The 27,547-nt window shown below is 40.6% G+C and overlaps 1 protein-coding gene across 1 annotated transcript in view; it reads right to left on the bottom strand.

Moving 5' to 3' along the window:
* Nucleotides 1-20,326: 20,326 nt before the first annotated feature.
* The window catches only part of NYAP2 (neuronal tyrosine-phosphorylated phosphoinositide-3-kinase adaptor 2), a 118,897-nt gene continuing 111,676 nt past the window's right edge, over nucleotides 20,327-27,547 (bottom strand). The window contains exon 6 of the mRNA XM_054386240.1: nucleotides 20,327-20,554. Within this exon, the coding sequence (XP_054242215.1) occupies nucleotides 20,327-20,554 (228 nt within the window). The remainder of the gene's footprint in view (nucleotides 20,555-27,547) is intronic.

Below are 27,547 nucleotides of genomic sequence, written 5' to 3'. Positions count from 1 at the left end.
CAATAAATATATAACCATGATTTATAGAAATTTACTCCAGGCATATTTTACTATTTCAGAGAAAACTGATACAAAATACCTGCTTGCAGGAACCTCCAATCTGACTTCCACTCAAAATACCCAAAAGAATCTCAAACAAAATCAAAAGGGTTATTTTCCCATAAGACCCTATAAAGTAAATGAATAAAAGCTACCTCTTGATATCATTAATCACGACAGCTACTCCTTGCCTCTACCAAGAGTCTCTCCAGCTTCAGCATGGCTTCTTACGTGTTTGCAGTGCTCACCAGAGTGAAGAGATTGTGGTTTTGCTGGGAACCTAGATATAGGGGAAATGAGAGCAGTACCTAGTCACATTTTAGTCTCTATGAAATCAGTTCCTATTATAACTTATGTTTTGAAGTGTCAGCCTAAGTGCTGCAGTGAGAGAGGTTCAGAAGTGGTTTATCAGCACATAATTCCCCTTAGTCAAGTACAGGCTGTCCAGTAACCAGGCATGGACAAGGTGGTAACCAAGAGGACAGTTGAACTGTAGTTTCACATTGATCTGTATCTGAGCCACTTCAGGAAGAACAGCAAATTATCTATTTTGACCTGTTTAAATGGAAGTTTCCCAGGTGCTGAATGAAAAAGTAAAATGCCATCTTGTAATATCTCTGTGACTAATGGAATGGGACAATACATTCTTCTAAATATTGGATTGCAATGTGACAGCAAATATAAAAGCTTTAATTCCAAACAACAGAGAGAATTTAAGCAAGCCTAAGCTTAAATTTCTTGCTGTTAATATTTGAAATCGCTCAACCCAAAGTCATTTCACATTTAGCAGATGGAACTCTTTCTCTAATGGCAAAACCCAACATGATTAATCTTGGATTTAAAAACTATTTAACTCCAAAGGGTTCAAAAAGCCGAAGCCAAATGTTGTAACCATAGCTAATCTCAAAACAAATGAGAACATTGCAACACAATTCAAACCAAAAGATGGAAGCTGAACGTTAAAAAGCATCTGGGAGAGAAACAGTCATAGAAAGGGCCATTATTCTAAAAAATAATTGTAAATGGACACAAAAGGCAATTTTGCTTAAGGAGATGAGTTAGAAAAGATAAACACATTCTCCTGTAATGGAATAACTGAGCTCTACACAGCACCTGAAGTGTAAGATAGTGTAACTGAGGGGCAACACACAAAAGCTCTTTCAGAACTGTGATCTACACTCAAACATAAGTGTTGACGTGAGAAATAATATTTCTTTGAAGCCCTTGAAGTAATTCAGTGCATCATGGGCTACAGAAAACCACAACTTCTCTCACTAGAAGTATCTAAAAGCAAAAGAAAGGGTTGCCAGCTACATGCATTATGTTTTTTTCTCTCACACAGTCCATCTGGAAATAGATGTGGTTACTTTTTTTTTTAATGGAAAAAGCTGCTATTACAAAATACTAGGAAATTCTGAAGAATCACAGCTACTGCTTAGAAAAATCATTGTTTTACAGGATGTCACCAAAAAAATTGTCATTTAAAATTCCAGGCAGACTTAAAGCAAACATCTGCCTGATGAACAGGAGTGCAAGCAGGCTTAGACATTTCTAAAGCAAATCTGATCAGCTCTCATCTGAGGCCCAAGGACTAGTTAGTCATTTGGCAGGTATTTGGGTAAATATCAGTTCAAAGGAATCAACACCACTAATTCCAGAACAGGGAGCAAGTCAAAACCAAAAATCACCAATGCCCTCGAATCACAGTGTTTTAAATAAACTGCACATTTAATAGAACTGTTTTCTTATTATTTTATTGCCTTTAAGGAAGAGAATATTATTATTAAGATGGTGCTTGCTGTCTTTGTAGCTATCCTTGGCATAAGCATTCAGGCTGTGTCATTTAATTTCCTTATTTTTACTGTGCCAGAAGGAATATTGTTGTCACTGCCTAGTTCTTTTATTTTATTGACAGTACCTTTAAATATCATGAAGGTTAAAGATACTGTTATCAGGAGGAAAGAGGATTGAATACAACAGATTCTTTGTCCCCCACCTTCAAGAAGGAAATTTCTGTGGAAAGAAAATAAGAAAACTAGGAGATGATACCTAATGAGAACAGTGACCAAAAGAAAGATAAACCAGACGTAAAGATGAGCAACAGAGAACAGATTGAAAAAAACACCAGGAATTGGCTAACAAAAGGAATTTCACTGGATCTCTCAAAATGTAATGCAATCCTGTTTATAAATCTCCACTGGAGACTCCAACCTTTGTAGGCAGCCTCCTTCACCCTCAAACATCTTCCATCCTGTGGCCAGGGTCACTGAAATGTCAGTGTTACACCTACAGCAGACTATGTTCCTTCTCACCATGCAGTGCTCCCCACGTGGTGCCTGTGTTGGACAAACGGCCAGTGAATGTCTCAGGAATAGTTGAGAAAGTCACAACCATTCTGTGAAAAGGTAACAGAATTTCGAAGGCTTTCCCCTCCCCTAGGATGGGGCAAAAACATTAGAGATATGGGGTTTTCCTCTACAGAAAGAAAAAAATTGGTTGTTTTGGAACAACCATAATTAACTGTATTTTCCTGTTGTCTGATGGAAAGGATTTCAGTAATTTCCTGGGAATAAAAATTAACCCAGCCTGACAGAGAAAAGCCAAAATATATCTATTTCCCAGATAATATTCTCTCCCTTGGCTGACTGCTGAAGGCACAGTGAGGCTGCAGGGTAATCAGCATCTTCATCTCCCAGTATATATTCAGAGGTAAAAAGCTCCTCAGTTTCATTTTATCTTATCAGGCAAAGTTTTCCTGAGGGGAAAATAGTTTTGGTCCTGCAAATTTTTTTTTTCCATGGGAAAAAGCCCACAAAAAAAAAAAAGTTATTTCATCAAAAAGGACAATTGATTTCAAAGAATCTGTATTATGGAAGGGACCCACATGATTTTGTCATCCCACAAAATCAATTTTGCACTAAGTTTGAGTTTTTATAATTGTTACAAGCAGTTTATTAGCTCTCTTTAGATCTTCATATTTTACATTTTTAATAAAAATGAACTGCTTCCAAATGAATAACTGTAAAAAATTATCTTCCTTTTTGACTGTTGCAGTTACTGTTCTTTCCCACCTCTGCTGCTCTTTCTGCTATTGCAATTACTCATCTGAAGCTATTGGAATCTTCTAGAAGTCCTCAATCTCACATGGTGAAACGCTCTCAGTGTTTTAAACCACAGATACTTAGGCTGCCTGTTGTGTTTGCAGGGAGAAGTTCAAGACATCATCTGGGAGTTTTGGTCATGGAGCGTGCAGAGGCAGTAAAATCTCACAACTCAGACATGACACAAGAACTGGGAAGGACAAAGTAAGTCAAGGTCACATGGGTCCTCCACTCTTCAGAGTTTCACACCACACAATGAACAGCAGAAACGCATAACCCCCATGTGCCCTCTCTGCATCACATATGAATCAAGTTCAAGATTCTTTTAACTCTAAAAACTCTCTATTCCTGCACCATTTTATCAAACTGATCCTTTAATATCCATATGCAGAACTAGTTCCTATAGCACACTTCTTCCAAAAAGTCAGCTTGGAACCTCAGAGGCCCACATTTTATTGAGATTCATTGACTGTGGTGATCTACCTGGTGGTCAAGGACTGTAAGATCACAACCACTAACACCTAAACCAAATTCTGTGTTGGTTTCAGCTTGGGCCATTATTATTCCTTCATTCTCTCTTAGACCTGTCATTTATTGCAGTGTATGTTTTTAAGAACAGTATTGAAAATCTTCCCTAAAATCCATAAAACGCAAAGAAATCAGCTTCACTTCCCTAGACAAGTGAGCTGTTAATGATTCAGTCAGGACAATACTTGTGACTAGTTGCAAGCACTGCATCGTGGGTCACCTTCTTCTAGGTGCCGGTCACAAAAATGCAAAATGTCTTCATTTCCTTTGTTCCACAGTGCAGCTACTATGTAAGACTATCCTTGTCGACTGCATCATTTGAACACTCACCTTTCCTGGATTTACCAAGTAGTCAATGCAGAATAAATGACAACACCACCACCAAAATGTTGATTTAGTTTGGCTGAATAACAAGAAAAGCCTGAAACAGATCAAACCCCATAAATGTGTCACCCTGTATCAAGTTTGCTTTGTGATTTTTTTGGAAGCTGTGGTTATCTTGTCTCAGAAACACCTCTGGGAAGACCCCTAAACTTGTAAGAGTGCAGATGAGCTTATGAATTAGCCTGACACTAAGACGTGGCATCACTTGGTTGATAAAATACTTTGTGGATTTGTTATCTTCTAAGAGCATTGTACACTGTTCCTTGCAGAAAATTCCTGTAGGAATCAATGAGAACAACAGAAATCTGTTCTTAGACAGGAAAAAGATGAACAAAGGAAGCACAATGCTGCCTTGTAAGTATTCTGGCAGAGACATCTGATGAGTTAAAGTCCTGATGAAGCACTGACAGCTAGAAACTCTCAGACCTATAATCATCCTCAATGTACTTTACAGGCTTAATTAATAAAGCCTTTAAATATTGGCTCTTTATAAGCCATTAGTTGAGCCATAGATCTTTGTGTAAGTCAGCACCTGGGAAATTTGAAAAACTGTTGCGTGACACATTTTGAAAGCTGAAATGTGCTTTATGGAGGAAACTTCATTCCCTAATGCAAAAGGCAGAGCCATATCAGATTCTGCAGACAGCACCAACTCAGCCTCCTGAAGTCACAAAGAAGTGCTCACGCAGTGCTCAGGAGTGATTCCAAACATTCACAGGATAAACATGGTGACCATGAATGTAGATCATTGAAGTGTGATGCCAAGTGACTGCTGCCAGCACCGAGGCGATTCATGACCCACTTAACCTGTCTGAGAACAAGAGGCCTGCAAACTCTCTGTGGTGCTAAGTCCTGCACAGCTCAGAGGAGTGGATCTGTTTGTAATGCAGAGTAGGTGATATGTATTTACTTGTGTTTGTGGAGGGAACTGTACCTTCCTTGCTCACATAGCACTTGGGGTGGACTTAGAGAATTCAGCCTTGCATTCAAATACAGAATTGCACAGATTTAAGAACGAACTGGTGACTGAAGTATAAGTAAAACTAAGCAAGTGCATTTTGCTTCATTTCAAATTTCAGTTGCACTTCTGTTATTTCAGTTTTCTTTTTACCTTGAAATGCTATTTTTATGGTGTTAATTTTGGGGCATATTGTGTGTATCCTTCATTTTAATTATAGTTTCAAGGTACTTGTAAACCTACAATTAGCACAGTGTGAAGCTGAAGGTGAGCACCACTCGGATCCAGGATAACCTCGTAATTTTCTCCTTATTCTGTTTTCTAAGTTCTAAGGCTCCAAATTGTTGGATTGCTGTTTGGATTTTTAGCCCATGGTGAACTTGACACAGTTGCTAAGCTAAGTTGTCTGCACTGTGTTGGTATGATATTATTTAAACACTTTAAAGTGTTTAAGGAGCCTAACAGCTCTCTGCAAATGCCCACCTCTGCTGAAAACTGTTCTCAGCAGAAACAACCAACCTGACACCGAAACTAAGTCCAGGGTATTTCAAAGAGTACTACAAAAAGCTTCATGAGCACCCACCCACCAGCAGCAAAGCACCCCACAGTTGTGTTGGTGCTGTGACCTAGTCTCACTGTACGCATGCATCCTCTGGCTCAATGTCTACATTGACCCCTGCCTGCAGCTCCATATTGAGTGAGGTTCCTCTTCTGCTTGGGCTTTCACAAGGGTGCAGGGAGTTTGATTCAATGTTAGTAGGCCAGGGACAACAGTTGTTCCTAGGCCTCTGTACCGTGCCCAAATTCAACCTAATGAAGATCCCTGCTCATGATCCAAGGTCTTGCTGCACTGCATGCTGTTGGAATGAAAAAAACCAAAACCAAACCAAACTCTAGAAGTTCACCCCTTTGCAAAGATGGGCTAGAGAGTCACAGCCAGCAAGAAAACACAAGGAGAGACCACAGGCCAGGCTCAGGAGGCTTTTTGTGTCACTGATGTTTGCCTTCCATGATACTTTGTTAATTTGGATAACCATATGGAAAATGGTTGGGAAACTTGCAAAGGTGATGCTGTGCAGTTTTCACTAGACTACAAAGAACTTCTTTCACAGAGGAAAGACTTCATGACAACATTTTCTCAGTGATCTTTGCTGCTCAGCCTTACTTGGTCCATAGACTGATGAGCCATACATCACCTGATGTGACGGTCACTACTTCGCATTCAGTTTCTCTCCCACATGTGCACACAGGGAAGTGTTTGATGGTGCCTTACAAATACCCAGTAAACCAGAGCAGCTCACATACCACAGGACAGCCATACACCAACACTTTGGTTTTCACTTCTGATACAAATGCCATCAGCTCCCATGACTATTTCTAACTTTCTGAAGCTAGTGAGGAACATCTTAAGGGTCAAAGATCCATAGATGGATCATGTCTCATGCTGGGTGGTAATATCACTGACCTGCTGCAATCATCTGCTGCACCAAATCCACAGCAACATTAATGGACCAAATTTTCAAAACCAGAAAAAAAAAATTAAAAAAAATCCCAAACTGTATATTGTTTTCAGAGTAAAAATATTTTTATCCACGAGATACCTTGATAAGTCCAGGATGTCATAATCTTGAGAGCTGTTTCACAAGGGCCAGGCATCAAGATAGGTGATGCAGGTGCTCCAAACGCCTGAAAATTCATCTCTGTTTGCTTAGTTAATGGCTGCAGGGTTATTTTTCTTCAGTGATTATGCCAAGTTCCTTTGTGCCAGCCTTAAGTCTAATATTATCTTTGGCTGTTTTCCTGGTGGTATTTAACCACATTAACGATGACAGTGGTAAGTGTTTGTTTTCTCCCTTTTAGTTTTACTTCCTCCACTAGAGCGCATTCTTAAATATTTTATGACTTTTGGGTCAGGCTACAAGTTTTTCAGTGCCCTAACTTCACTCTTCTATGGTTCTTCAAATAGCTGTTCAAAATTAACTTTTCTTCTACCTGATTTTGTCTTTTTCTACATATCCCTGTTAATCTCTTGAAGTATTAAGTTCCCAATGATGAGATGGATTAAATCAATGCAGGCTGGGGGTGCAGTCAACAACTCGCATCACCAGGTAAGTCCATAGTAGGTTAAGGCAGGTCCAAGGAGAGGCAAGTAGGACATCAGGCTCAGGGTTGAGGTTCAGATCAGAAGGACAGAAGCTGTGACAAACCTGAAGTCTACTGCTACTATATTGCTCTGGAAGGGAGCAATGCCCTTTGGCTGGACTTAAATGCAGCTCCTGGCCCATGGGCAGGTGTGTGTGTGTGTTGGTAGAGGCTACAGGTGGGATTGCTCTGAGCCTTTAAGGAAAACTTGCCTATGGTGTCCATAGGGCTCTGACACCCCACACATATATACAAACATGACCATGGACATTGCAGTAGGCCAGGAGTGTTAGAGGAGAGCCACTGCCAGCAGGGATGCAGTGACAGCTCTTCAGGAAAGTACAGCTATGTGCTCTGCAGGCTTTTCAATTCATATGCTCACCTGGGTGATTCCTCTTCATGCAGTTGTGAGAATCCGGAACAAAACCAACAAAACACTCCCAATATCTATGACATAAAAGGAAAGATCTTTTCTTCATGCAAATATTCTCAAACTTCCTAACACATGGAGATAATTATGTGTAGATTTCTTTTGGGTGCACTATCTAATCTGCAGAGATCTCAAAGACTTTAGTCAAACTCTTCTCATAACCATCACAGCATGATCTCTGGACTATATTAATTGTCTGCCTTCTAAAGATCATTATATCAGAGTCAGAAGTGCATCTGTAGTTGAAAGGTAGAAATAATATAGCAGAAGGGGTTCTCTGACAAAAATGTCCTTTCTCTCTGTTGTAAAAAGACTTTCTGTCTTATGGAATGGGCCATGATGGCTTCTGTGTTTGCTTCTGTGTTGGTTTTTAGAGTCTCCTCGGTTTGTGTGCTTGCAGAGACAATCTCTCTTTGTCATTCTAAGGGTTTGGTTTAGGCTTTTCTTAACATTCATGTTGTCCATTGACTCTATACCCACAGCCAGCTCCTCTGGAAGGCCACACTGTGGCCACTGACCTAGTGTTTATCTGTCAGTATGTCACATGCTCTGCTGCTCTGAATTTCTGTTGGATTTTTTTTCCTTTTTCTTTGAGGAACATACAATAATTTTGAAACTTGTGTCCAGAAGGAACAAAGTTTGTAGTCTTCCCTGCTCCTAAATTTCAGGAACATCATCAAATGTGGATGCTTTTACTTAAGTTTCATATTAATATATAAAACCTTCTTAAAGTTAAAAATGCATGTCAAAATAGAAAAAACCTCACAACATTCACTTGCAGAATAAATCACAGGGGACACCAACATCTGAGAACTGCTTCATGTTGTTAAACAGAACTGGAATTTTATCATCTTTGGATATAAACAGAAAAAGGATATCTAGACAAATTTTTTTGACAAGAATTTTCTGATTGACTGTACTTCCTGCTCTTTGCATTTATCTTCTAGATATGTCTTAACATTTATAGTATGCAAAGAAGATTTTCTTGGCTACATTAGGCATGGCAGGAATGAACATCTGATATTAATTAGCTATGCAGATGTTCTCTGTCTTCTTTTGACTATGTAAACGGCAAGGTTAGGAAGATACGGAATACTTTGTTTTTTATGAACCACTAAAGTTATGGAGACATTTTTTTTTTTTTTTATGCTCCCAAGTAATTTTTTTAGGACAGGGAGCTCTGGTGATTGTGATGACAATGAAAAGCCAGAGAAAATGTTAGAGAGCATGAAGAAGGCACATGGTCCCAACACATGTAAGACCTGTGAGCATGAAGGCTTTTTGCAGGACAGAAGGTATCCTTTAGCCCTGCCATGGAACTCTGGAAATTCAGTAAATAAGAGGCTTGTGGAGACTCAGGATACTCCAGTTAGCACATTCTAGGATCTGTGTCACGTTATTTCATATTTGTGAGGAAATATTGTCAGTATTTATTAAAGGAAATAAGTCAAAACACTATTTTAAGATAGAATCATAGAACTGACTGTATTAAGTCTCTGGTGCTTGGATGAACATTGTCCTAAAAATACATTTTTCACTGTGGATCCATCACTGGTAAGTGTGCTCAAGTGGTCTTAGGCCACAGTAACACTCTAGTTATGAGTTTTGAGAAGGTCTATAATGTAGAAAAATCAATACTGTTGTTTTAAAATGTTCGGCATGAAAAGACAATCAACAGCTGAAAAGAAGAGGAACAATCCTTTTCAATAAGCAGTAACAAGGCAGCATAGAGACAAAGCTTAAACTTATAGGAAAGAATATTTAAAGCTTTAATTGGATACACTAGAACTTAATGTCCCTTTAAACAAAGTTTCTAACTTCAAGTTTCACATTCCATTGGAGAATTACATCAATCAAAATAGCACATGACAAATGTGACACTAAAAATGATAATCTGTTCCATTAAAGTATATACTGCTGGATTCTGCAAAAGCATGTAAGGACATTTCTTTCCCTCTCTGAAGGCAGTGTTTTATTCTCCAGAGGAACGTTACTCACAGGCCTAAGTAAATAAGTGCCTAAATCTATGGTAAAGTAAATGACATCTTCAGACTAGGATTCCAGGCTGGAGCTGTCATAACATAGCATGAGACCTTCCTAATATGAAAGACCTGAACAGCAAAAAAACAGCAAAGAAACTCATTTTCTTCTTCAGAAGCACTTGAAATAGGGTATCCATCTTGTTTTTAAGCTATACATATATTAATATATATGTGGTATATCTGTTTCTTGTCATGGCAAACCAATTTATTCCTTCTTTCAAAGGTTTACAGGGGACTGTCAGGAGAAAAGAAACAAACCGAAAGACTTAAATCCACAAAATCAGAGCAAACTAGCTAATAACAGGAATCTAGAAAGCATCTATAAGCTATGCATGGAGGAAAGTGGGACTAGGTTTAAAAAGGAGAAGTAGAGGTAAGGGAGTACTTGAGGCTAAGATCGCCAAAGTTAGAGTGTTCTCAGAAACAGAGTGGGACCTCTTTAAGGCTTTGATTTACCTTTGACAGTAGCAGACAGCCAGTAACAGTCTACCCAAAGATAAATCAAAGGTGTGTAAAATATTCTCACTCCAGGGTAAACCTAAAAGAGTATTTCTCTATGCTAGCACAGCAGTAAATGCACCATTAATTATCCCTCTCAGTTGTATAATCTAGTGCTCTTCAGTGGAAATACAGTTTGAAGGACAGAGGAAACTTTGTCACAAGCAGAAATCCCAAGTCAGCATTTTGTCTGATTTCCTTTTAGTTTGTCATGGAAACAATGTAAAACTTTCCTAAGACACGCCTTGAACTAGCAGAATACGTACATTAAGTGCTATATTTCACCATACTGAGACACTAAACAATCCTTCCCTCCCCTAAACCCACTAACCTCACTTGACAGAGCACTCATTTATCTTGTGGACATACAGACAAAGTAAAAACTGAGCAAAAAGCACTATATATTCATCCTTTCTCAGTGAGAGGACAGAGAGGTGATTTATGTGGGGTAGCAGTCTGTTATACTAAAATAGTATCTCTGTGGAAATAGAATAGACAGTAAGAAAGCATTCTTAGGGAAGTACAGAAAACTTGAGCTCAAATTTGCTTTTCTTTGTTCCTAAAGGGAAGATTATGCTTGGATTATGCTCACTTGGAATAAAACTTGTCAAAATTTGAAATTGTTCTTTGGTACCAAGTCTCAAAACATCATGTGTGTTTGAATTCCCAGACCAGATCGAAAGTAAAGGAATCTGAAACTTTTCACACACGCACACACACAAAAAAACAACCGACCAACCAACACCCACAACAACCAAACTGAAACGATATTTAGTTCATTAAAAAAATGTTATTATGAAGGGTTTTCAGCATTTCTCAAACAGATATTCAGCATGTTCATTCAGACACCTTACTGGAGATTTGTACTTTACTCTCTGTCTACAAAAATAGACGTAAGTGATGAAGTGCAGACCTGGGCAGACGCAACCTTGTAGTCTGCCAGGAATTAACTGTAGCAAAGGTTTTGCGTGGAGAGGTGATCATGGCTCCACTCCCCAGTGCTGCTCTTCCCAATGACACAGTGTGTACCGACACACTCCGGTAGCCACAGCCACCATCAGTGGACTCAACAAGCCAGGCAGTGGTCAGTCAAACATGTGCCACAGGAAATAACTCATCCCATCAGCTTATTCCATACACAACTTGTGTCACAACATCACACACATAGTGTAAGAGCCAGAAAAAGAAACTGCTGGTTTCAGACTACTTGGATGGGCCACATAGTTCAGCAAATTGTGACAAAATTCTCAAACGTGGACGGGCCTAAAAGCCAGGCAGAATGCAAATGTCTCCACATGCTCAGCCAAGGGCATCTCAGCCTCTTTATACTGGAAAAATAAATACACCATAGATTCAGTTGTTGTGTTTACAAGAACAGTAAAAAAAAATCCTGAAGAACCTGGGAAAGAAAAGAGCTCTTTGGTGGGAGCTGGATTCCACAGGAGTTATTTTGAATTTCTCCAGCCAGCTGGAGTCAGGGAAAGGCTGATTTTCCACTGCCCTGCACCTTGTAGAATCGTTTACACTCCTCAAGTGCATGTAAAAATGTTACAGATACTAACAGCACCATTTAACACCCACTTTGCAGAGGTGTTAATGTCTAAACAAAGTATAAGGTCATAGAGAGTAGGCCCAGAGATATCCAATTAAGAGCGTTGGCTGAGGATGTGCAGGCTCCTCTACTCCAGAACACTGACAGCCAGGGCACTCCCCACGGCTTTGCCAAACAGGAGATGTTATGTGGGGCATGCTGTGATGGTTACCAATACACTTTTTGGAGATTATCTTTTTGGTGGGTGGCATGTGTGCAGGGGAGCTATGTGTCCATGGCCCCCCCTCAGTCTGAGACAACCTACAGTTCTCTCCCTGCTTCTGCCCCAACTAGCTGTGGGCTCTATTCCCATAGAGCACTGTCATGCTTCTGTAGTCCTCTGAAATAAATCATGGGAGGAATATTAGAATCATATAATGTTTTGAGTTGAAAGGGACCTCTAAAGATCATCTAGTTTCAATCCCTATGCCTCGGGCAGGGACATCTTACACATCTTTCACTAGATCAGATTGGTCAAAACCCCATCTAACCTGGCCTTCCATGCTTCTAGGGATGAAACATGCACAACCTCTCTGGGCAACCTGTACATTAAGCAAGGCATTACCTGTCAAGTCAGCACAGTTCTTGCAGAATCATCGACCTTCCCCATTGCCAAAAGTGCAAAGTTTTTCCAAAATCAGAACTCTGAGCATAACAAACCTCTCCAGGCTGAGCATAGGATGCTGCAAAATATTTATTAATTATTCAGTTCAAACATAATTGCAGTTATCTACAGCTAGTTGTAACGACTGCTCCCTCTGATAAAAAGCCCTTCTTTTAACTGCTAATACATTTTCCAAAGATACTGTTTAAGTTAGTACTGTTTACCTAACTAAGTTTAAGGGAAAAATTTCTACAAGTGACAGTTTTTGCATGAAAAACTCTGCTTTTGCAGTGCGCATACTTCACTTTCCTTACAGTTGGTCTTGCCTGAACTTTTGCACAGCTCACAAACTGGGAGACATTGTCCAAGTCTTCCCCAAACAGCCTTGGAAGTTTTTTTATCCCCAAGGATGTCCCAAAATTGGGGCACATGAACTGGACAATGTGCACCATTGCATGAGGACTGTGGTCACAGTCATGAGTCAGCCCATGCTGACAAATAAATAAGAGAATTTCAGTGGAAATAAAAAGGAATAGTTAAGAAAAAACAGCAGTCATGGCTGTATATGCCTTCACCACATAGCCCTTGAGCTAGCTGCTCATGTGAGACGTTTTACAGAGCAGCCATTAATAGCAGGATTGGGAGTTCCCTTGTTCTCAGATTATGGCAGGCATTACTGACACAACATGAAACCAATTCATTGCCCAAAACCTGCCAAGAGCACCAGAGCGTGAGGCGGCATGGGAGTAGCCCATGACAAGTGCTGGACTGGCCAAGCACTGGTCTCATCATTTGGAGGCCAGAGATATGGATGCTGACTTACCTTAGTGAGCTCTGGCAGTTTCAGGATGTTCTCCAAAAGAATAGGATGGCCCCTGACAGGCCAAGCCCTGAGAGCGCTGGCTGGGCAGCACAGCCATGCTGGACACTGCTCCCTCAGGGGAGAGCCGAGCACTGAGGGGTGCAGGGCAGCAGCTGAGGAAATGGTGGGAAAACCCCAGAGTGAGCAGGGCCCAATTGCGCCTCTCTGGGCAAATGGCCTGCAGGTGGGAAATGGCCCGCAGGTGGGAAATGACAAAGCTCGCTGCAGGGGCAGTGCAGCCTGGCCTTGCTGCCGCAGGGGCTCCCAGAGACTGAAGTTCAGCATTTCCCTCCAAATTCCCAGTCACTTCTCTTTCCTCAACTCAACTGTCATTCTCTCTCACTCCTGGGTGTGAGCCCTTGGCACACAAGGTGGCACAGGACCCAGCCTTCTTGTCATCAGATCAGGGACTGTGAGCTGCTACTCTCAGCCTCCTCCAAATGACAGGAATGGTCAGGAAAGTGATGCTAGGACTGCAGCTGTGTCCTTCCACATGCCTGAAGCACGCATGAAGGTGAGGTGGCCAGAGGCCCTCACTCCAGGGCTCTGCAGTCTTGAAGCCTTCTGGATTTGACCATAGCTACCAAGAAGTTGTTTATCAAGGATTTCTCTCTCTCTCTTTTATTTTTTTTTCCTTTAAAATTAATATTTTATCTCTCGGTATAAGGGTCTAGTCAGCTATTATCGTTCGATTTTGACCAAGTGAAGTTTCTGATTAGAGACCTGGTCATGCTATAAGCAGGTGGCTGCTGGTCTCCAGAGATCAAAAGCAATCCAGCTCCATCAGCCATCAAACCTGGGAGCTTGTCCTTTCAGCAAAACTTGACTGATGATACTGTAGTTTCAGCTTGTCTCCAGAGTCCTTCACCCCAGCCCCTCTGCACCCAGATGGAACAGGGCCATCACCTGCTTTTCCATGGGTGTTCAGAAGGGCTGGCTTGGCCCCTGGGTGTGACAGGAGTTTTCTGCTCCTTACATGAGCCTATTACCTCCTCAAAAGCTGCTTTCTCCCTCAGCAGTATGGTTATTTTTCTGGATGTTTTGCCTTCCACTCCTTCCTTGTGCCCCAGAGCCCATGTGCCCCAGCTCCTTGTCAGCTGCTGTGAGCTCCAAGTAGCCATGCCACCCTCATTCCTTCTGTCCGTTCCATGGTCCCCAGCCCAGGGGACAAGGCAGATTGCAGGAAGGGAGCAGGTCTGCACCAGTACCTTGCTGGAGTAAGCTGAAGCTCCTAGTCTCCACCAGTTTCCTTGAGGGTTTAGGAGGAAGACGGAGCTCCTCCAGAGCCATTGCTGTGGGTTGCTCATGGTGTAGGAGGTGCACAACATGAAGTGAAAGCTGAGGGAGAAAATATGTGGGAAGATTTGTCTTTAGTTTTAATACACATAATTTAATTGCCTCTTGGCCTGCCAGCTGCAGTCAAAGACCCTATCCCCTAGCACCACTCCTCCTGTTCCTCTACTCAAAGTTGTTTTTTGGATGAGGATGTTTGGGTCCAAGAGGAACATGGACATCAGTCATGGCTTTGCTGCCCACCAACTGCAGCAATAATTCAGTCTGCAGCTTCTCAGTACCTCTGTGTTTTATTAAATCCTTTTGGCAGGTTCTGAATTCCTCCACATAACTTGTTATGTATATTCTGAGAACAGCATTGATAAATGCTATCCCCTAAAATAAAATCAGTGGTGGTTCCTGCTCTCTTTGTTTGTTTTACTGAGTGTTAGAGAGCACAGAGCCAGCTGGGAACAGGGGAGGGAGAACATTAACAGGAACAAAAGATAATAGGGGAACTTTCATTGTACCTACAAATATATTTGCCAAAGCATGTCACAAAAGAAAGGATTGAGACAAAAAGAGAGAAAGGGACAAAGGAAGATGAAAATGTGCCACAGGTGGGGAGAACACTAAAAACACCACCCACTCCAGTGCCAAAAATCTCAATTTAAAGGTGACAGGTGTGTAATTTTGTTTTAAAGGCACAACCACATCACAAAAGAGATGCTGGCAGGTTTAGAAAATAAATGCCAAATGTGTTCAGTCTTGTCTTTGAGCAGTGTTTCTTTTCAGTTGTCTTTTGCTTCTGTAAATTTTATTTAGTTTCCTGTGCTTTCCTTGCCAGTTCTGTCAGAGCTGGCCACAGATCTGAGAGATGCTGGCCTGTCTCTTTTCTAACGACTGCCTGAGTTCTTTGCTTTGCTCAGGGCAGGTTACTTGTTCCCAAGCAAGACAGGCCCCTGTGTGCTTTAATTGCTTTGCAGCCACTCTGGCACCAGCTAAGGTCGCTCTGAGTGACTGCATTGGGGAAACAGCGTAACTCCAGCCAGCATTACTGCATCGGGTTTTAAAATGCAAAAGGAGCAGAGACTCAAGACAGAGCATTACAGACACCTCTCCACTTAACTAAACTTAGAGCAAATATGAGCCTAAAACTCAGCCATTGCTTTTTATGGTCTTGTCTCCTTTAAACTTGAAACTCTTCTGTTTAAGAAACAATGGTGCAGAGAAAGTGTCTCTGCAGTGACATGCTCCCTACTGCACTTGGCAATTTTGCCATTTTGTTCCTTCTCTGGATCAGGCATAGGATAGGAACTGAGGTGGATATTGGACATCATCCCGGAAAGTCTACAAAACAGCTAGGACTCAAGACTATGAACTGTCCCACTGATAACAATCTGACCCTTAATATGACAGAATGTTTTTTAGGTCTGGAGAAAACCCTCTAAAACATTCTTTTGTTCATTTATATTCATCCCTATAGGATTTCCCTATGAAAAATGGAGCCTGGGACAAAAGGCTGGAGTTTCCTTTGGAGGACAAGTCATCGGAACATCCATATCCAACCATTACCTCTCTCCTCCCACTTTGGAATTCCTTGGTAAGGACTGGGTTTTACATCCTGATGGGAGTAAATTTCTGAAAATAGGAAGATTATACTGACTTCTGGGCAGATTTTTCAGAGATTTATGGAGAGTGTGATGTGTCCTTACCCCACTCTTGGATATTCTACAAATGGAGGTCTCTGAGGAAGGGGTCTTTGAAGTGAGCATTTCCACCCCAAACTGTGAAAGGTACTTACAGAGAAATTTCTGTATATTCTTCAGAGAGGTTGGCACTCGTGACATTAGATGCAACCAGACATGACTTGCAAATATTACCTTAAAGCAATTCACTCATTTCCTCCAATGAACTGTGCAATTAAAAATGTACCTAAGGAGTGTTATAAATACACATCTATGTCTTGACTTCTCTTCCCAGGAAGCTCTAGCTAATCCTGAGTAAGTAATCTGGCTCCGAACTGAAACTGTCAGATGAAAAAGAACAATCGAAATATTTTAAACTATTGCTTTTTATTATAATTACACCGGAGCACAAATAAATAAGCACTAAATTATTGTAAAATATTGTCGATGCACTAAAGAAAGCAGAATTGATCTTCAAACAACATCTTATTACTTCAGAAGTATCAAAGTACATTTAATTACATCTTACCTAAAAAAATCAAGTACAAAAATGAAAAGAAAATTAATATGTATTTATACTGTGTATATAGAAACGGCTAAGAATATATGATTACAGTTAGCCTCTAGCTACTCCTTACTCCTACACAATCTCAGGCACATGCCTGACAAATTCTAATGAAATATGAAAAAAAAGCAACATGACATTCAATTTCAAGATATTGGTAAATGTATTACATTGTAATGAACACAGAATGATTTCATTTTATTTAAAAACCCTGTCATTTAAAAACATAGTGCCATTGTCCACTTCAAAAGAGACAACCCAAACAAACAAACAGAAAAATCCCATACCATTTGATACCATTTGCTTTGTCAAAAGGAGCAATAAAGTAGACATACATTGGCTAATATACGTAAACACATTTTTAGTGCAAGAATAACAAGACCTGTGACTTTACTGTGCTTTCTTGAAATCACAGTGCACTTTACACAAATTGCTACACTATAATGTTCAACTTCAGGAGTTTAAAGCAAAATAAGTGCATACCAAACAATTTCATATATACAGTCTTCGCAAGTGTGTGTATATATGTGATCTGTATGTATATACAGATTGCATATTTATACAGACTACAGCTTTAATGACTGTGTGTAACTAAGCACTGTCATTGACCCTGTGACACAGAGACTGTTGAGACATGAGGTGATGTAGGGAATGTTTGACACTGGCATGCTCTCGGCAGCACGATGGGGTGGGTCGGCAGTCACGGAAGGGGGCAGTGGCCTATGTCCTGCTCTGGCTCTGTCCGTGACCTTGGAAACAATTCCACATGAGCCTCACTTCCCTCCTCTGTAAAACAGTTCTCGTGCGCGTGAGGTTTAGTTCACGTTTCTAAAGTGCTTTGAAGGTAAGTGCTAAGTTGTATTTTACTTCTTAGTGTACTGTCACAATTTAAAACAAAAAGCCATTGTTTCCACAGGATACAATGGAGGTCTGGAAGCACATGGGTAGCTCTTTAGGAAGGACAACATAAACAGTACTGAGCAATAAAATTAAAAGAGCAGTGTTAGGGTGGGCTAAGTGTACGCGCAAGTCTGCTCAGGACAAGAATGCTTCAGTTCCCTGATCGTTATTCCTATTACGTATCGATATGAAGAGGACACAAGATGAAGAAACACGACTAAACACATCACTGTTTACATTAATGCGGTGTCTTCCCCCAAAGGGCCTGGCACGGCAGAGCCTGTGTGTACCCCCAGGTCTGGACCACAAGATCGATGCTTCAGTAGCAGGTTGTTAATGGAATTGGTCCAGAAAGAGACCAGTGCAGGGAAGGAGCATCAAGACTGACTGAACTGGCTCTCGTTATGTCACCAGAGACTTGATTCAGCTGGGGGAAATGGCTGAGCTAAGTATTTTGCATGTGGTTATGAAAACCTCTTCTCTTGTCACATAACAAGGAAGACAAAGCACAAACACTTTCTGAACTATGAATGAACCTGTTATCTCAACAGATTTCTCACAACCAACAAGTCGTCTTCTTTCCAGCAGATTCTGAAATTTTGCAAGATGTCTGGAGTTTTTCTTCTGCCATTTTCTTTCTTTAAAAAAGAAAAGAGAATAAGCAGAATATACAGTTGGTGTCTTTTGGACGTAACATGTGTTCAAAGATTCCTTCACAGCCTCTGAGTTTTGTCACATCTTCTGTCACTGTGACTGTGAGGGGCTCTTTAAATCTGCATTTCAACTGTACCCATTCCAGTCACTGTATATTCATAACACACACCAGTACTCAATGCACGTGGATATATACGTATTCACACACCTATGAGTATATATAGAGAGATACATGCATATATACATATATATGTGTGTACACATATGCATATATACATATAATGCTAATATACATACACACATATAAACACACACTTTATCTTTTACAGAAATCTCAGTTTGGACATCAAAATATACATTAATTAGTTATAAAATATTTCAAAACTTTATTTCAGAGGCTGAAAAGAAACTATGACTGATAAAGCATTACTCAAACTCAAACTTTAGCAATATAGATTAGAAAAACCTTCTAAAATTTGTCATTTTTGGTTTTGTTTTGATCAGCAATTACAGCTGTGGCAATACTGTAGATATTAATTGCAAAGAAAAGCCAATATAACAAGAAGTTTCAAACAACACACCTTTTCTTCTTGGTGAAAATAGTATTAAAATTATTGTTTTAAAGAGGGGCTTTTGTGCTGCCAAACTTCAGACACATAGAAATTTAAATATACAAAATATATGTCATAGATATTTGTTTGTTTGTTTGTTTGTTTTTACCCCTACTCCACAGCAGTACAAGTTTCCCTCGTCTTCAACAGATACATTTGGAAGATATTTCAACGCATGAATTTCACCCTCATAATCAGGATAAGCCATCTCTTCCTCCTGTTAAAACCAGGAGGTCATAATTCTTTGGTCACGACATAATATTCTGTTAAAATGGGTGTGATATCACACAGGAATGCAAGCCAATTACAGAAGCAGCTGGGAAGACAACACAGTACACCCAGGAGAAGGTGTTAGGTGGGCCTCTGCTTCAGACTGCATGAAATGGAGAGGGATTTCCCCACCGGCTTTCAAGGGGTCTGAATTTGTAAATAACACAAGGAACTCTGACACAGCGCAAAGCAAGTATGTGTTGCTGGATTTAAAAATAATAAACATGTAAACAGATTCTGTCGCCTTTATGTTCTGGGCCAAAGACAGACGTGGACAGGAACCGTGGCGGCAGTGCCACTGCCTCAACCTGCCAAGCGACTGGGTCTCCCCGTCACGGGCTGCACGATGCCTAGTCACAGTGAACCATGGTCTCTGCTCGTCAGCGGAATCTAACGAAGGAAAGAGTTTGTGCTGCAGGCTTTGCTGCAGAAAATTTACCTTCTTGGCCAAATAATTTTTAACAACCAGGGCAATTAATCTGATTAATTTTATGGGAAATTTGATGCGGAGGAATTCATATTTTTACATGCAACTTGGGCATCCACATGAAGCACTTTTATTTGCATTGCTTACAGTTTTGCTGTTTCCCACCAAAACTCTCTCTTTTGTCCAGGTCTCCTCCCCGAAAAGCTAAGGACATCTGACGAGTACAACTCCAAGTAACTTCTGCAGCCCTAGCACCAAGTTGCTTTGCACATTGTCTCACTCAACCAAAAGTACAACTGTATGCTTTTGTACAGAGGCCAGATCTAGGCAGGCAAGAAATAAAATAGTGGCAGCAGGGTATTCGGGAGGGGGAACATTAGAATACCACATAGAAAATAGGTAATAAAACAGTATAACAGTAACTTTATATAGTAAAATTCTTCATAAATTTTTGAATTTATATATATATATATTTAAACAGTGTATTAGTTTGGGTGCTTTCAATATATTGGTGAAATATTTACATTTTGATATCTTCTGGATCCAAAAAAATCCTGGATAAATATGTATGTCTTAATCCAGTTGGAAACTTAACTTTCTCTCTCTCTCTCTGGACAGGTGAGCACTGTATTGGTGTGGTGTTCTCCTAGGAATTTCAACACCTGTGGGTAAGTCTTAGGTTAGAGCCTTTGCCTTATTAAGAGAGCAGGCTACCTGTGCATGGTGCACCACAGTGGAGAGGACATCCTCCACACACCTGTCAAATGGCAGTGTCCCAGAAAACAGTCTGTTGTTTGGAATAAGGAGGAGGGCTGTATTTCTTGGTCCCAGTATTCTTCTTCCAACTGGGCAAAATAGGCATGCTGTCCTGTTTGCAGAGTCCCTTCTCTGATTTCTGCCGAGCTTTTATTTCTTTGCAGAGGCAGCGCTTCTTCTCAATCATATCCAGCATGGTGTGGTCCCCTTGCAACCACTGCATACACGTCACCTATTGGGGAGAGAGAGATAAAAAAGAAGGAAAAAGAAAAGAGGGAAAAAGTATACAAATAACTGTTTGGTGATAGGGTGAATATGTTGTTTCTTTGCAAAGTTAACATAACTCCTTTTTGAAACACTGATTTGTCTGATGAACAAAAAAAACTCTATGCCAACAACAGGAATAAAATCAGTATTTATTTCTAACCACTACTTTGAAAAGAAAAAGATAATAAAAGGTCCCATTTTTATTGTTTTCAGAGCATTGAAAGCTAAGACAAATGTTTTCAGCAGACTAGCACAGCTTGGATTTTAAATGATGGAATAGATATTGAAAAGTCCTAACAGAAAACTCCTAACAGAGTCCTGAAGTTGTGGAAATGAGAAATTCTATAAAGTGAAACCCATGTTTTATATTGCTCTCTAAATCCAATCTGTCACATTAAAAGTGTGGTATTAACACTTCTGAGTATCAAGCTAAATATAACTCCATGTTTAATTTTGTTAAAATGATTTAACGAACTCCATGTGAATTATGTGTATTAACCTATCCTATTCTGTGGTGATGCTTCATTAACTGAAAGGCACCAAGAGCTTAGAAATTTCATGTTTTCATGCATGCACAATATTTGAAAACATGATCCTGATCCAAAAAAATGAGGTTAGCATATGCTGAGTTGCAAAGACTTGCCACAGCCCCTCTGAAGCTTGAGAATGTGGCTTTGAGTTCAGCAGGGTGCTCCTATGATTGGAAATGCGTGTGCCTTCAAAGGTTGTTGATCAGAACTCTAACCACTGACCCTAAACTCTTGTGAAGGCCTCATAGTGCTTGGATGACACCTTGTCCACCTGCAAATCAGAAAGCTTCCTCTCCAAACTTACTTTTCAAATTTGAACTAATGTCTTGAGTCTCCCAGCATTTTTTTTCCACATTAGTCATAAATTAAGGACTCATGTGTAAGCAAATGCACGCCACGCATTCATGGGGTTGTCCAACCGCATCTCTGGTGTTGTCATGAAAATGCAAGCTCACAGCAATACTTTGGCAGTGTTTTATGATTCCTGGGAGAAATGACTGGTTATTATTAAGACTATTTCAGTACATTTAATAACGCATATGCCTTCTGTTTGCAAATCTTAGAATGCCAAGTGCGGGCATGTTCCTAGAACTGGGGACTCATCTTAGAAGCCAGAATAGAAATTTCCATTGATCTCAGTAGGTTTTGTGGTCAGCTGGGAGCATACTTAGCAATTATTGATGAATAGAGATGAATAGCTGGAAACAAAGCAAAAGATATAAACCTGAGCAAGACTACAAAAAAAAAAAATTAATAATAAAATATGTACTTGATTAGCAAGTACAGAGAAGGAATGAGAAGACTTGTTCTGTATTCATACAGAAAAGTAAACAGAATACAGAAATGTGTCAATCTTTTTAAATACCTTTGTGGGAAAAAAAAGCTTTTAAAGAGTGACATGGGATAAAAGAATTTCAGAAAGAATTGCTTTTATCCTGAAACAAACCCACCTTTACCTTATATATCAGATAGTACTTTGAGTAAAATGAGTTTAAACCACAACATGAATTTTGTTCTTGAGTGTTCTTATGGATTTAGAATTACACAGAGAATCTATCTGCAACATGTCCTCCTGAATGGCTGAGCTAGAAGTCTTCTGCAAGTCTGCCCTGCCTGCTCTTCCTAGGCAAATACTTATTTTTAATTTCAGGAGTGATCTAATGTTTAGTACAGGAAGGTATGAGGCATCTTATTCACCAAAGGGACGCTTCCTCTCCTTGGGTGCCCAAGTCTAGCCCAAACCTTGCTTACTGGACCAGAGATACTCTTCCCATCCACTGGTTCCACCTCAGCTCCACCCAAGGCTGAGTTCCTGCTACTCTACTTATAATTGATGGGGTAGTACTTACACGGCAGTGTCTTCATTTTGGCTGGGTCCTCCTAAGTGGAGTGGGACAAGGGCACAGTCTGCACGCAATTAATGACACAACATATTCACCACATACAGCTGCATGCTAGTTTCTGGGCTGGATTTGGTGACAACGGTGCTTGAATGCAGGTTTCCTCTTCCAGGCATCAGGGAATGCCTTCTCTTTTATAGCCCATCATGTGAGCAAACAAAGCATGTGGCAACACCAGGTCCTTACAGCCACCATGCACCACAAGCACCACCCACAGCATGTACCACAGTCACTGTGAGGGTGTTACATCAACATCACCCCCATGCTCATCACTGTACACAGGCAGTGCTGTTGACAGCATGGTGTCCTTCATGGGATCAGGGGAGAGGAGCACAATTTTGACACACTAAGCTCTAACATACCAGTTGCAACTTCCCTAAGATAGAAATGGTGTTGCTGAATGTATCAGTTAGACAAATGCTCTGCCACCCGCCACGAAACAGCCCCTAAAATAAAACTGGGTGTAGGCAGCTCCAAAATCCTTTTTTATTCTAGCCACCATATTGTGTTGCAGTTGGTGAATCAGTTATTATGAATAATTTGAGGTTTTTCCACTTTCCTAGACACAGATTTCCAAGACTACTTGTGATTTTCTTAATGTTGTTTTTGTTTGATGGATAAGTCCTTCACACCAGCATCTTCTTAGATGTACTGTCTGCATGGTACATTGCTCTTCTGTAACTGCATCCAGGTGATGGCCTCTGAAGCACAAACATACAGAGCTGGTATGTGCAAAGCCCTTTGCTAAGATAGACTAAGTGAACGTATATGATGTTGAAAGGCTTGGGGGAAAATGCTTAAAAGTGAGAACAAATGTTAAAGGGGTTTATTTGATAGTTTTGCCTGGTTCTGATGTTGACATGCAACAAAACAAAAATGTACTGAACAAGGGTGCATGCCTCAAAGCTGCAAGACAGACCTGAGAGGGAAACACCCATTTGCAGCTCAATGAACTACAGATATGACAATAATTGTGTTGCTCAAAGACTGTTAACTAACTTTTCAGTGTATCCTAGACAAATGACAGGCACTAAGGCTCATAAGCCAGTCCTCACACAGATATTTAATCACATCAGTAGCCCTCAATGACTTCAGTAGGGCCACTGAGGTTTTTAACATTAGTTGTTTTAACGCTGCAGACTTAGGACGAATCCTTCCTGTGACTGAATTAATGGTGCTCACGCTTAGTTCCAGTGCTAATATTTTTCATATCCTCCCTCCTTTCTGGCTTCAACCTGCTCCGCTGGCCATGACCAGGTTGTTAATAACCTTGATATATCATAACAGGGGATTTGTTCAGTGCAAGAGGCACAAAAAATAATGATATTACAACTTAATTTATGGGGAAAAAAAACCCTAGAGCATTCATCACATTATACAGCTATAAAGCTCTCCTGTTCGTGGAAGATTCCACAGCACATTAGAAGCAGTACTCATACTACACTGTGTCAGAGCTCAGCTGAAGATGGAGGTGTAGCAGGCAGGCACAGAATGCATCATTGCTGGATGTAACAGCCAATGGGACACAGGACAGGACAAGCAAAGTTGGTTTTGACTGAAAGTCTTGGCCCACAGCCTGTTCTTATTGAAAACAGAAGAAGAGCCAGCAGCTAATGGTAGGATGGTAAGAAGAGATCTCTGGAGACTCAGGATGCATATGAGGTACTATGTCACAGAATCACCTTTTGATGATATTTCTGGGTTGTACATCAATTTTTATTTGGATGGAATTTTTACTGATTCAGTTATCCAGAGTTTAAGACACTCTCTCTCTCTCTCTTTTTTTTTTCCCCACATGTCAGAGTAAGAAATTGAAGGAAAACACCATCCAAAGGCCCAGAAGCTCAGACATTCACCTAGGTTGGGGGTAGGCTCAAATTCTTGCTCTTAAGCAGGCAGTAAAAACTGTGGAAAGACCTGGTGTGTTGGAACCATAGAGAAACACAGAGTGGTTAGATAAATTCTCCCACTTCAACGTGTCTGAGTGCAAGTATAGATAAGGATGTCTCACGACTTCCTGGTAAACACTGTAACCCTTTCATTATTCATTATTCTCTCTTTTATTTTTCAAAAATCTTTAAAGTTGCAAGCTTGAACAAGAAAAAGTAAGAAAGTTCTTCCACTCCACAAAACTGAATTCTTCAGTATGCTTTTAATACCAGCTTTCTGAAGGCCTTAGGAGAAACCAGTCTATGTTGCCATTATCCCTTTACTACTTGCCCTTATTTTTCTGCTATTTTTATTACCAAAACACTGGAAGTGAATTTTATTAAGACCTATAACACACTTTCAGATTCAATGTTGGCAGTGCTACAGACAAGAGGCAATATTGTAAAACTATCTTTCAACTAACAAAAAAGAACAAGTTGCTACACATCCTCAGAATAAAGCAGAATGTTTTGTCTAAGAAAACCTTTCTAAGCAAAAAAACAATCACTTTTGGTGAGTGTTTTAATGCTTTGTGAAGATCTAAGACAAAAAACTAGACCAACTAGTTCCCTGCTCTGCAAAGTGCAACTGAGGTATTTTTTTGGATGGGTGCCTTCAATAGAGGTGAGCCTATCTTCATTTTTTCTTACCTCACAGGACTGAAAGTTTGAATTCAGAAAGATAAGCAGCAGTCCTGGTGGCTTGCAAATATAAGTATTGCTTAAATTAGATTTCCCTTAGCTAGATCCCAGATTTGTCTTGGAGCAGAAGTTTGATGGGCAGAACATCTACAGTTCCATTGCTCCTAGAGGACAGGCCCTGGAGCCAGAGGTGAGTATCTGCCATAGCTCTCTGTCCCTGGGATTATCCAGGGATAACTCAAAACAGGCTTTGGGGAACAGACTTTGACTCATGCTGCCAGGAACTCCCTGGTATCACAGTGGACTATTTCTGTTTTCTATGGCCATGGCATAGGCTCGGCCCTGGCATAGGCTTGACCCTGGCCATGGGCACCCCTACCACTGCCCAAAGAATGATGCCATAGCAGCTCCTGCCAGTGTTGGGCCATGGCAGCCTGCACCAGCAAATCCATGAAAGTGCTCAAGATACGGGACTATAAAACAAGAAAAATAAACGTAAATGAACAAAGTTCTTAACTAATCAGGATAGTTTGGTTTGGCAAAAAGAGTATAGTCACAGATGGAAAAAGAAAGAAGAAAATATTTTCCACTAATGCAATTAAGCAGCTACTGATGGACATAACTTTGTATACCTGCTAGCTGTGGTCACCAAGCAGAGCAAAGCACTTGTCTCTTTTGTTTGGTGACTATTCACAATGTGAGATAAGGTTTTCTGGCCCTTCAGGAACTGGACTTTCACCATAATGGGCAGCAGGTGAAGTGCTTCAGTAGATCTCTGCTACTGAATTTATGTGTATGCTGCTGAAAAAATATGCAACCTGTAAGTTATACACAGAGCAAATGATCCCATGTAGCTTAGTCTTTCCAAATGAAAACATGAGGGATGGGTGTGAAAAGCAAAACCTGGACTGAAAATATATAGAGAAAAATCCTCAGTACCAGGCCTGGGACTCGCTCTCAGGTATGATACATTTTACTTGCTTCTTTATGACACAAATAGCTTCATAAATGGTAAAAAGACACAGGTACTACAGAAGTTCAACTCATACCCTCTTGTCTTGAACTGAGCCCCATGTAATGGCTTATGCTGGGACCAGAGAAGAGCAAGGGTCAGGAACGATTCTGCTCCACCAAAGTCAAGCTACAGGGATGGAGTGTAGGTAGGATAAAAAGTAATGCTAATTCTTGGTGCTGAGGGACAGCTGTGCTGAAATTGCAGAGGTTAGGGGCTGAGGAAGATGTGCCCATGTGAGTGCCTCCCTCTCCTGCTGAAAGGGCAGAGAGGCTAACTTAATTTATAGAAAAGAGGGATCACATCACACATATGTAATCATGGATATTGGTGCAAACTCCCTTTCCTTTGTGACAGCTGTGTATCACAGATAAAATGAAAGCCCAACAGCTCATGTCAGGCTGTAACGAAGTGAAACCAAATGCAAAGTATAATGAAATAAAAAATATCATCAGCATTTGGAGGAGATTATCAGAAATGTCTCCAACATCTGTAACCAAAGCAATCTCTTGCAGTGCAGGCTGTGTGCAGTGCTACATATCATTCAGCAGAGCCAAGCATGCTGCTTTGTCTGGGCAGGCTACAGTAAGTGAAGAAAAAAGGCTTTCTGAAAGCCACTTACCATCCTTGGGGAGGAAAAGGTCCTCCCTCTCCCTCGCCTGCTCTCAGACAGGAGTTTCCAAACTCTTTCCCATTGACGACACTTTCTCACGTACAGATGGGTACCATGGGGCAGGGTACAGCATTTCCACTCAGGAGGGTGTGAAATCCCACTCCTCGAAGGTAGTTGTGTGCCATGGGTGCAAGTGGTGGAGGGCTATGTTAAGTAGCAGCAGTTACTTCGTGATCTGCTATCTGATACTCTTAGCTTGATGTAGAAGTCCTTTTAGCACATGTTCGTGAAAGGGGAGTTATCCAAGGCAGAAGTTCAGCCAGAATCGGATTTCAGAAATTCTGAGCAGTGAGATTCTCACCCATGTGAAGCCCACAGGAATATACTGGCTAACTTCATGGATCTAAGATTTTGACTGTGGTTTGTTCAAAACACTATTGAAAAAAAATCTAAAATGGTTTAAAAAGTCTTTGGAAGGTCCCTTGGGAAATTATGTTGGGCAAGATTTCTTTCACTAACCATTGCACTGCAGTTGAATGGTTCTGCTTCCGATGGCTGCAGAGTCAGTAAGCGTGGGTAGAGCTACAGGCTAAATCTGTAGGCATTTCCTGTTTGGAATAATACTGACAAGAAAGACAGTGGAATTTGGCCCAGGATAGTTGTTCATACAGCTCTGTACTCTTAACCTGTTCTCCTGTTACTGTTAAATTCAAAACAACAATTGATTATTAACACAGAGGTGATTTAAAATAACAGCACATTCAGGAGCACACAGGATGTGCAAGGTGAGCTGTGAAAGCAGACACTCCTCATGTGATTTGTAGTGCAGAAGG

The sequence above is a fragment of the Indicator indicator genome, chromosome 13 (assembly GCF_027791375.1).
Source record: "Indicator indicator isolate 239-I01 chromosome 13, UM_Iind_1.1, whole genome shotgun sequence".
NCBI classification, from domain to species: Eukaryota; Metazoa; Chordata; class Aves; order Piciformes; family Indicatoridae; genus Indicator; species Indicator indicator.
The sequence above is the reverse complement of the archived record's forward strand: the minus strand, read 5'-3'. Positions and strand labels throughout refer to the sequence as shown.